Below are 10,797 nucleotides of genomic sequence, written 5' to 3' on the forward strand. Positions count from 1 at the left end.
TCGATGTAAGGTTATGCCACAAAAAGCTATCAAAGGATCTGTGGTATCGGATTTTCTAGCAGACTTTCCAATAGAAGACTCGATGCCAATACACGACAATGAATTTCCAGATGAAGACTTAATGGTCACTGAAGATGATACTTGGACCTTGGACTTCTACGGAGCCTCAAACCAAAAGGGATGTGGCGTTGGAGTATTACTAGTATCACCTAAAGAAGAGCATGTTCCAATCTCCATAAAGCTTGATTTCGACGTTACCAACAACGCTGCTGAATACGAAGCATGCGTGGTAGGCCTTGAAACAGCTTTGGCATTGGGAGTAAAAAAGTTACGGATATTCGGAGACTCTTCATTGATCATCAATCAAATCTCCAAGAGGTGGAAAGTAAGAAGTGAAAGTCTAGCCCCTTACCAAACTTATCTGGAAACCCTTACTAATCAGTTAGAAAAGGTAGAATACACATATCTACCTAGAGAAGAAAATCAATTTGCTGATGCCTTGGCAAAACTAGCCCCAAAGGTTAGGATTCCTACGAAAATTGAGCAAATGCCTCTAACTATAGAAAAAAGGCACAAACCGGCCTATATTCAAGCTATAGAAGATGTTGAAGTAATCCAGGATGATGAAGAAGAAGAAGAAGAACCGTGGTATACGGATATACTCAATTATGTCACCAAGGGAGAATACCCTCCCCATGCTGACAAAAGAGCAAAACGAGCACTAAGACTCTAGGCTTCCCAATACGTACTCATAGACAACAAGCTACACAAAAGGGTACCTAAGGGGTTGAGCTCTCTTATGTGTAGGAAAAAAGGATGCCCAAAGAGCAATGAGGGTAGTCCACGAAGGAATTTGTGGAGCTCAAGTAAATGGCAAAATGTTAGTCCAAAAGATAATGTGAGAAGGATACTATTGGACTACAATGAATAAGGATTGCCATCAATACGTAAAAAGATGCCCTAAGTGCCAAATCTACGCTAATTTACCACTAGTGGAAAAAAAGCCATCCGTAACGGGAAAAAAGGGCCTATCCGTAACGGGCAGCTAGGGCTGTACACAGTTTGGTCTGGACAGTAACCAAACCAGACCAAACCGCATTTTAGCAGTTTTGTTTGGTTTACGGTTTGGAAAAATACGGTTTGGTTTCGATTTTTTGAGAAATACGGTTTGCGGTTTGGTTTGGTTTTTCAAAAATTATAAACCAAACCAAACAGTAAACCAGTAAACCGCATTTTAATATTTATATAATTTTTAAATAAATTAAAATAGTTATTATATATTATAAAAAAATGAAAAATCATTAGAAGACTATAAGGTCAGTATACTACTATACTCTTTACTCAATCTCAAATATCAATACTTAAAATTCAATAGGTCATATAACTATAATGTAGTATGAATTATTTATTTGGACAAATGTATTATGTTTTTTTCCACTGTTAATTTGCTATGTATTATTTTTATTATGTGTTATTGTGTTAGCACTTAGCACTTGATTAGTTGGTTGTTATTTTTACTAAATATTTGAAGTATAATTCAATCCCTTTGGGCTAATTATTTGAAATTTATTATAAGTTTATTAATATTTGAAAATTTTTAGGAAAAAATGTCGTCTCATCATAAACCGCAAACCAAACCGCACCAAACGGCATTATTTTGGTTTGGTTTGGAAAATTGACCAAACCGTATTTTTTGGTTTGGTTTGGTTTAGACTCAAACCGCACCAAACCAGACCATGTTCACCCCTACGGGCATCGGCCGTTACGTATGCAACCGTTACGGATGGACAATGTTATTCGTAACGGGCACTGTCTGTTACGAATAATTCGTAACGGAACATTCAAAATGTCCGTTACCAATAAACCGTTATTCGTAATGGACATTTCAAGTGCCCGTTATGAATAGTGTGTAACCCAATTTTTAAAAAAAAAATCCAGCACATGCTGATGTGCTGGATTAGCTAGCTTGCATAAAAATTATAGCACAATTGTTTTATTAATTAATTGAGATAAAAATAGTACTTCATATTTATACAATGAGCAAAAAAAAATACATTTATTATTGCCTAAATAATTAAAACTAAAAACCTTCTGCTACATTGATTCTTCTTAGTCCAAAGCTATTTAACTTTTCAATGATCTTCTTAGTCCAAACCTTCTGCTTCGTTGATTCTTCATAGGCCAAAGCTATTGCTGCATCAGTTCAATCTCTTGCTGAAGGCCCTGTACTTGATCTGCAACATCGAACAATATATTGGCCTCTTGAATTAATATAGAGCCAATCCACTGGACAGCTGATGCAACAATGGATTCTGCCATGGTTATGAGCTTTTGGTGTTTACCTTAGTTTTCCTGTTGATTTCACATAAATGAATCAATATTAAAGATAGTCAATTCTAACTTACAACAAACACACACACATTACGAGGAAAAAGAGAAGTATGAGGTGCCTTACAGATCCTACTATAGCAATTAACCTTTTATTTGGGTGAAATTCTTAGATCTTTACACAATTGAGGAAAGCTTATTCTTCAAATAACTATAAAAATACATCAAGGAAAGTAAATAATACTTTTGTAACCAGAAAGATACAAAGGCAATATATCTTACACTCTGGTAATTTAGGGGTTGTCCTATTTTATGGGTTTTAGGGTTTATCATCCATGAATTTATTTGCTTCCGCTAGCACTCATAATCGTTACATACTCAATGTAACAATGACAATAATTTATTCATATATATGATCACAGTTTTTCAGTATACTAGCTAATGCAGTAATTCATATGACACAATGCAGCAGACAGCAGATAGCACTTTATTCAAAACTTCCAACAGATAGCAGATAACACTTTATCTTCCACTGGTTTTTTATCACTAGGCCTAATCCTTGCAGTACTGGCAGACATGAACAAATTATTTCACAATAAAACAAAAACAAAAACTAAAACGTAAAAAAAAAAGTAAAACCTTAAATTATGAAACTCTTAAACCTTAAAGTCAAATCAGTAATCAGGTAATGCATTATAATCAATTAATGAATCAAGATCACAAAATTCAGACTCTAGGAAATTCTTAAACTTTAAATCATATTCATCAGCTAAACACATCAAATACTTAAAACTTTGTTATAAATCTTTAATCATATATCATTTTATCCAATATTTCAATTCAACAATCCAATAACTTTGATATACGAGGATTCATATAAAAATGAAGCAATCAATCCACAGCACATGAACCAAGAAAGAGCATAAAAATCGTAAAACAATCTAAAATCCAAATAATCAAACATCAAAACATGAAAAAATTCATCAATTAATCTACTTCATAAGATCTGAACCAAAAACCAATCAAATTACAGAACAAAATCAATTACAAAAAACAGTCAAACCAAAATCAATTTGAGGTTATTTTAGTGGCTTCAACTTTACAAAATTAAATTAGCTTTTAGGTTGCACACATGAGGTGTTGAGAGAGAGAGAGAGAGAGAGACCTATCACATGGAAATGACTCCAAAACGACAATCTCTTACTCGACGTTTCATCTCATTAAGTAAAGTAGCTACACAACGGGCACCTATAAAACGAGCAAAGTAGGAATTTAGTACAACAATACACTAATCAACGAGGCTTTGTTATTGTCTACCTTATTTTAACAGATTTAAACTAATTTCACGCAATGAAATCAGATTTAGATTTCTGCTGATAACCGAGTTTTACAATGTATAACGGATTTTTACTGATATAAATCCCCCTCCCCAAACAGAGCCTAACTCACTCAATAAGCATTATCTCTAGTAAAGCCAAAATAAATACCTGTAGCTCCCTAGGGATGTCCAAGGGCTATTGCTCCCCATTAACATTAACTTTCGTTGGATCGAGGTTCAGCTTTTCACAACAGTAAACATATTGAGATGCAAAGGCCTGCATTGAAAATGGATGTTACAAATTTGTGAAATTGTGTTGAAGCCACCAACTGAAAATATGAGGCAGCTTGTTCAGAGTGCTAACCTCATTTATCTTAAATAGATTGATATCATTAAGCTTTAGCCCGGCAGATTTCACAGCAGCAAGAATGGCAAAAGCTGGGCCAAACCCCATAATAGAAGGATCCACACCAACAACAGCAAAGCTCCTAAAACATAGGATTAATAATAGCAATTCAACCTTACAAATTAACTGCAGTATTTCTCAAATAGCAAACTCACAAAATCAAACAAGTGCGGATAATTTAAGATTAAAATACGCAATTGAAACCGAAATTCATTTCCAACACTATTACTTCCTCTAAATCAACATGCAAACAAAAAACATCAAACACAGAAAACAAAATTCAATTATGAAATTCATAAAAATGGAAATTCAAACGCAAAAAAGATCTAAAATCATAGCAGCAAATGCAGAATCAGTAGAAAAGAGAAAACACATACAAAGATCCACGATTGTAGAGGTCGATAGAAACGGAGATACGTTCGACGCCATTGCTGAGCTTTGTAAGGGTAGCCTTCTTGTTAGCTACAATAAAATCTGATTCCGAATCCGTCATTGCCGAGATTGAACATGAAACAAGAATCATAGCGAAAATTATAAACCCTAATTGATTGATTGAAGCCGCCATTGTTGAATTCTCTGACAGTCTAACCTACAGCCAATATTGGGATAATTTGGGTGATGTCTATAACAGTCTAACCTACAGCCCATATTGGGATAATTCTAATCCAACATATCAAAGCATACTGGCAACTCACATAGCAACACAAAAGACTTAAATGAGTTAGTTAGTTAGCTAAATGCCTCACAATCTATCACTATAAAAGGCGGGGAGGGTCCTCTTACAAGATATCGTCAACTGTTCTTTCTATGTTCGAGATCCTTTTGGTAGAAGAAAATCAGAATTATTTGAGAACAAGCCCGTCGGATGCATGTAATTACAATATATTAATTTTACCTGAAACATTACCAAAAAATGGATTTCATAAATTTGTGAAATTAGCATTAAAGAAAACTAAACCTAATTTCCTTACCAAAGTGGTCCTTCACAACACCCCCACAAATTGATAATTCAGAACATATACTCCCAATTCCGCCTATGTAAGGTAGTACCACAGAGATTGCTAAAAAAACCATGACATTGAAATTCACAATCTAAATTCTCAGTTCCCAATAAATGTTTTAGCAACAATCCAATTACAATTAACATTAAAAATTCAACTTTATAGAAAAAAAATATATATATATTCACCAAGAAATAAAGAACAAAGATTAAAAAACTAACCTTCTTCTTCTTGACAGGTTTGAGGATCTTAATGATACATTTCTCATTACTAGTACAATGAACACCTTCAAAAACCTCGCTATACTTTCCTCTCCCAACCTTCCTCACCACCTCATAATCATCCTGTTCACTACAAATTTCCAATTACCAGAACAAATCAATCAATCAACTAATCAACAGATCGAATTGAGAATTCAATCAAATTAATTAAAAAAAAAGAAAAAGAAAAACAAACCCCCATTGAACAGTAAGAGTCTCGTAATCTCAATAATCCTTAGGTCTAACAACATTAACATCGGAATAAACCCTAGCTTTGGAAGCAGCGCTAGGGCGGCGAATCGATAAACTAGCAAAAATCATTCAAATAAAAATCAGATCAAAATCTAATTATAAAACCCAAAAATTCTACCAATTTGAATATAATTTCTACAGATCTAGTAGCAAAAACAAAACATAATTTAAAAAAAAACACATAATCAATAGGAAAGAGAATATGGAGGTAAGGAGAGGTAGTAAAGAGAGTGAAAGAGAATGAATCTTGAGGAAAGAAAAAGACAGTGAGTTCTAAAGAGGAGAGAGAAAGAGAGTGAGTGAGTGAAAGAGAAAGTTAGAGAATGATTTCTGAGGAGAGAGAAAGAGAGTGAACGAAAGAGAGAGGAGTGACGGCTGAGGAGATGTGTAAAACCCTAAGTAACTAACGGGCTCATCTCATCAGCTGGACGCCTGGACCAATCATTCGTAACGGGCCCATGATGTCCGTTATAAATAGTATATTATTCGTAACGTGTGGTATTTTATCCGTTACAAATACTATAGTATTCGTAACGGACATTATTTTGCCCGTTACGAATAAATAAGTATTCTTAACGGACACTATTTTGCCCGTTACGAATATCTTAATTGTAACGGCAAAGCTTTGCCCGTTACAAATAGCCTGTTACGAATGAGATTTTTTCCACTAGTGTATAACATGTTCCTCCATCTTTGCTCTACACCTACACGTCACCATGGCAATTCTCTACATGGGGAATTGACATCATCGGCAAAATCACTCCCCCAGGAATAAGAGGTCATGAATATATCTTAGTGGCAATTGATTACTTCACAAAGTGGGTCGAAGCACAATCCTATGCTAAACTCACTGCAAAACATGTAGCACTCTTCATCGAAAGAAATATTATTTGTCGATATGGAGTCTCACATGAAATAATAAGTGACAATGGAACTCACTTTCAAGCCGAATGTGAAGAATTGCTACAGAAATATGGTATTCAACATCATCATTCTTCTCCTTATAGACCTCAGGAAAATGGAGCAGTCGAAGCAGCTAATAAAAATCTAAAGATTATCAGCGAGAAAATAACAGGAAATTACAAGGATTGGCCTGACAAACTTCACTTCGCATTGTGGGGTTATCGCACGTCAATTTGCACATCAACAGGAAATACGCTATTTTCCTTGGTTTATGGAATGGATGCCGTACAACCTGTCGAGCTAGAGATTCCATCTCTACGCATCGCGTTAGAGAGCAAACTCGATGAAGTTGAATGGACTAGGGCAAGATATGAGGAGCTGATCTGTGCCATTTATGGCACCTTTAAGCTATGTTTTCTTTATATTTCTATGCTCCTTTGTAGTCGTTTATGTCGTGTTTTTATAGAATAATGCTCGATTCACGTGTTTTGTGTTAGTTTAGAGAAATGCATGCTTTTAATGGCTTTCTTATCATTTCATTCATTTCTCGGCTATTTCTCTTGCTTCTCCGTTTCTTTGTCTTGTTTTGTAGGTACGTCGCGGGCTATATGAATGGGAATTGAAAATAGCACCCACTAGGATCAATATGCACTTTTCGAAAACGAAAGATTGCAAAGTATCAAATAGGACCTTTGTGCATTGTTTTAGTCATATTTCAAGTTCTACAGATCGGATTAGGGTGATTCAAGTTGGGTTTGAAACTATACTTGAAGACCTTTCCAATGATAGGTTTCACGCCTTCATACAATTCTTATATCGGAAGTTACAGCCTTCTGAAGTTGGCCTTGGAAAACTGCCGCGGGCGCGGGCTAACGTACCCGCGGGCGCGGGGTTGCTGCAGCTCCAAAACTGCCGTATTTGGGCATTAAGCACCCGCGGTTGGTTCGAGGGCTCCCCGAGGGCGCGGGCCTTGGCCCCGCAGGCGCGGGCTTGGGCCGCGGGCGCGGCTATCGGGGTGTCCGTTCCCCTCTGCGGGCGCGGCCGATTTCTCTGCGGGCGCGGGTTTCTGGGTCTTTTACGATTTTAAGCTTCTTTTCTCCTTTTGTTTATATAGTTTTTGGTTTTCTTTATTCTTCATTCATGTAATTATTTAGTTTTAGAATAGTTTTCTCTCTCTTAGGTTGAGAGCTTCTCTCTCTAGATTAGGGTAGATTAGGAGTAGTTTTAGAGAGAGAAAGTGAGGAATTTCAATGGTGATTGAGAGATTGAAGATGCAAGTGTGACAATTGTGTTGGAGATCTTCTTAATTATCAATGAGCATTTCTAAACTCTATCTCATTCAATTGCTTTGTTTAATTTGATGTTTATTTGGTTTGATTTTGATATTTGATGTTTGATTAGGGTAATTGTTCTTGATATTTTGTTGATTCTTGTTCTCTATAGTTGCTAGTTGATTTGATGATGTTGTTTGAGTAGCTGTTGGCTAGGAATTGGGTGAAACTTTTATAATTGATTAATTGTGATTAATTTGGGGATTGTGTTGATTAATTGTTGAGATTAATGTAAGTTTGCATCGTGTAATTCGATTAGGCCTTGAGAATTATGCTAGATTGCATTGTAATTGCTAATGACATGAACAATTGATTTAGGAATTGCAATTATCAATTGGTTTTGATTGTGATTCTCTTAGTTTGTTATTCATAGTGAACCCTAGTTTAACAATTAGGAGATAGCTCTTTGATTCCTATTGATTGCTCTAATCATTTAGTCCTCACAACCTTTGATTGGCATTCTCTTCCCAAGTTGTTGCAATTGACATGATTACTTGTTGATCCCCGTTCTTAGTGATTTATTTCCTTGGTTACTTGTTTTGTTAGTTGTTTGTATTCTCTCTTACCTTCGTCTTCGACCTAGCTTAGGCGCATACTTGAAAGTGCTTGAACATTACCGTTCCTTTGGGTTCGACCCTTGACTTGCCTCTATACTCGTATTTAGGTTTGTTAAGTGTTTATAAATTTAGTTTGACCAAGGGAAGATTAGATAACGACCTAGTTTTCTCCTCGTTAAAATGGCGCCGTTGCCGGGGAACGGTGTCAATGTTTGAGTGTTTTTGATTGCTTGAATCTAGGTCTTTGTGTATACTTTTCTTTTATTTGATTTTTTGTTTGTTTTGTATAAAATGGAAAATACCTTATTTCCTCAATTAGAGGATGAACCATTTTGGGTGTACTTTAATAGACTAGAGAACTTCATTAGTTACCATGGTTGTCATATTTGTTATCATAATTTGAATGAGCAAACTAGAGACATTGTTGAAAGCATGTTTAATGGTGGATTTCGGGCATTGTCAATCGATGATGCTTGGGACTTTTATGTGTGGTTTGCTAGAAATAGTTGTGATCGTGGTCATGGTTATTCAAATGCTTCCATTGATGATTGTTATGGTCCATGTTCCATGAATGATGAACTTTGCATGCCTACTTGTGCCCCCATTCCCCAATTTGATGATGTCACTCATATCTCTAATGTTGATCCTTGCATGATTGCACATAATTATTTCACCAATGATGCTCCTCAATGCTCTTCATCTTTCCAATCTTTAGATCCTACCTTTGAGTCTTCTTATAATCAAATTGGAGGTTCTTTGAGACAATTGGAGATGAGTTCTAATTTGGAGCCAAATAAGATGAGATATTTGGAGGTTGTGAGAAGCCAAATGAAAATGTTGAAAAAGTTGGAAGAGAGTAATGAGGGTGTTTTTAGGAAGAATGAGGAGATGGAGAGTCAATTGTCATCAATATTGAATGTAAATGAAGTTTCTACCACATTGGTAGGTATGGAAGACAATGATGATGATTGTTTTGAGAGCTCCAAAGTATGTGAGGAGGATGTTAGAGAGCCCATGAGTGAGGAAAAGGGTGTAGAGATGGATGTTCCTAAAGAGTGTTTGCATTTTAAACCTCCTTTTAAATTTGAATTTCGTTCCATTGAGCCTTTAGATGGAGTTGAAGAGAAACTAAAAATGTTGGCTTCTCTTAATTTTTAGGAAATGGTAATTCAAGTTATGAAGGATGGGACATTGCAATTTTTGAAGCGTGAAGAAGTTGTGAGGAAAGAGAGTAAGGACGAAGAGGATGAAGTAGTCTCCATGGGAGATTGGATGTTTGAGGGTGATGAGGACCAAGAGGTTTTGAGTGTTGAAAAATCAATTGGTGAGTCAATTCTCCCACCCACCTCCCTTGATTTTGATTTCATTCCTCCATTCCTTAATTTTGAAAACCAACCTTCTTCCACCCCATCTCCTTTAATTAATAACCATGGTTTCTTTGAGGGTGAGGCCTTGAGCTTAGACGATTTTGATGAAAAAAAGGTCCCTTATGATAAGGTGGAGGAGGTAGAGCTTACTTCTGATGATTATGAAGATGAGAGTGAAGGGTTTGGTGAGGTTGAGTCTCCAACTCCTATCTCAAATCTTAAACCATTGCTTTCTTCTTTCACCTTTGATGATCATTTGTCTTCTACATTTTCCACCATTGAGAATGGTGAGGCCTTTTTAGAGGGAGATTGTACTTCTCATGTTTATTTTGAGCTACCTCCTAAGTTTGACCCTCAACCCTTTGATGAGCTTCCTTTGAACCTTGATGATGATTTGAAGCTTTTGAGAGCTCATTTAGGGTGTGAAGTTTTTGAGGAGGGTGTGATTGAGAATAAGCTAAATTTGAATAATGACGAGTTGGAGAAGAGCCCTTTGGATGTGAGTTCATTGGATGAGAGAGTTTGTGTTTCAATAGATAGTGGTGTAAGTTAACAACCAATTCCTATTTCTTTACCTTGCACCTCATTTTCAAGAAAGCTTGATCTTATTCCTTCCTATCCCATGTCATTACCTTCTTTTCTCATATCCCCTCCTCTTGAAAAGCCTTTAGTCCCCCAAGTGCCTCATTTGATGACTTTTGAGGAAGATGGTGGGATTTCCAACCAAAAATATTTTGTTGAGAAGAGTATGCCTTCTTCTTTTTCTTTTATTTCTCTTCCTCTTTCTTATATTCTTGTTTTTCCCTTCTCTCTTTCTTCTTCTTGGCATACTTCTTCTCAACTCCATAGGTGTGCACTAATATTGTTGCATACCTTTATTTTGTCATGTGCATACTTACTTTCCTATGAAATGTGTAGTAGTGTATTTGACAAGCTCTTGCGCGCGTTGAATTATTATTTTCTAGAGCGATCAAGCTTGGACCTTAAGCAAGCCTTTCTCGGGAAGTAACCCGTGTTTTATTGCTTTCATTTTCTTTTCTTTTTAGAATAGATTTTATCTCATGGAAATGTTTG

At 36.0% G+C, this 10,797-nt stretch overlaps 1 protein-coding gene across 10 annotated transcripts; it reads right to left on the reverse strand.

The window, feature by feature from the left end:
- Positions 1–1,977: 1,977 nt before the first annotated feature.
- On the reverse strand, positions 1,978–5,914 carry LOC145634863 (3-ketoacyl CoA thiolase 1, peroxisomal-like). Of its 10 annotated transcripts, none has more exons than XR_014113647.1 (8): positions 5,510–5,914; positions 5,275–5,404; positions 4,836–4,947; positions 4,430–4,526; positions 4,011–4,134; positions 3,816–3,923; positions 3,494–3,576; positions 1,978–2,352 (listed from the first exon to the last, which is right to left on the reverse strand). XR_014113647.1 is itself a non-coding variant. In XM_081686204.1 (8 exons), exons 4-6 carry the CDS (start codon positions 4,615–4,617, stop codon positions 3,843–3,845), a joined length of 393 nt encoding a protein of 130 aa, XP_081542330.1. In that variant the 5' UTR covers positions 4,618–4,641; positions 4,836–4,947; positions 5,275–5,404; positions 5,510–5,914; the 3' UTR covers positions 1,978–2,352; positions 3,494–3,576; positions 3,816–3,842. The 10 variants fall into 10 exon arrangements, 7 of the variants coding, with proteins under 7 accessions (XP_081542330.1, XP_081542331.1, XP_081542329.1 ...); XM_081686204.1 differs by having other exon boundaries at positions 4,430–4,641; XR_014113648.1 differs by lacking the exon at positions 4,836–4,947 and having other exon boundaries at positions 4,430–4,514.
- Positions 5,915–10,797: the final 4,883 nt, after the last annotated feature.

The sequence above is a fragment of the Chenopodium album genome, chromosome 6 (assembly GCF_948465745.1).
Source record: "Chenopodium album chromosome 6, dcCheAlbu1.1, whole genome shotgun sequence".
Taxonomy (NCBI): Eukaryota; Viridiplantae; Streptophyta; class Magnoliopsida; order Caryophyllales; family Amaranthaceae; genus Chenopodium; species Chenopodium album.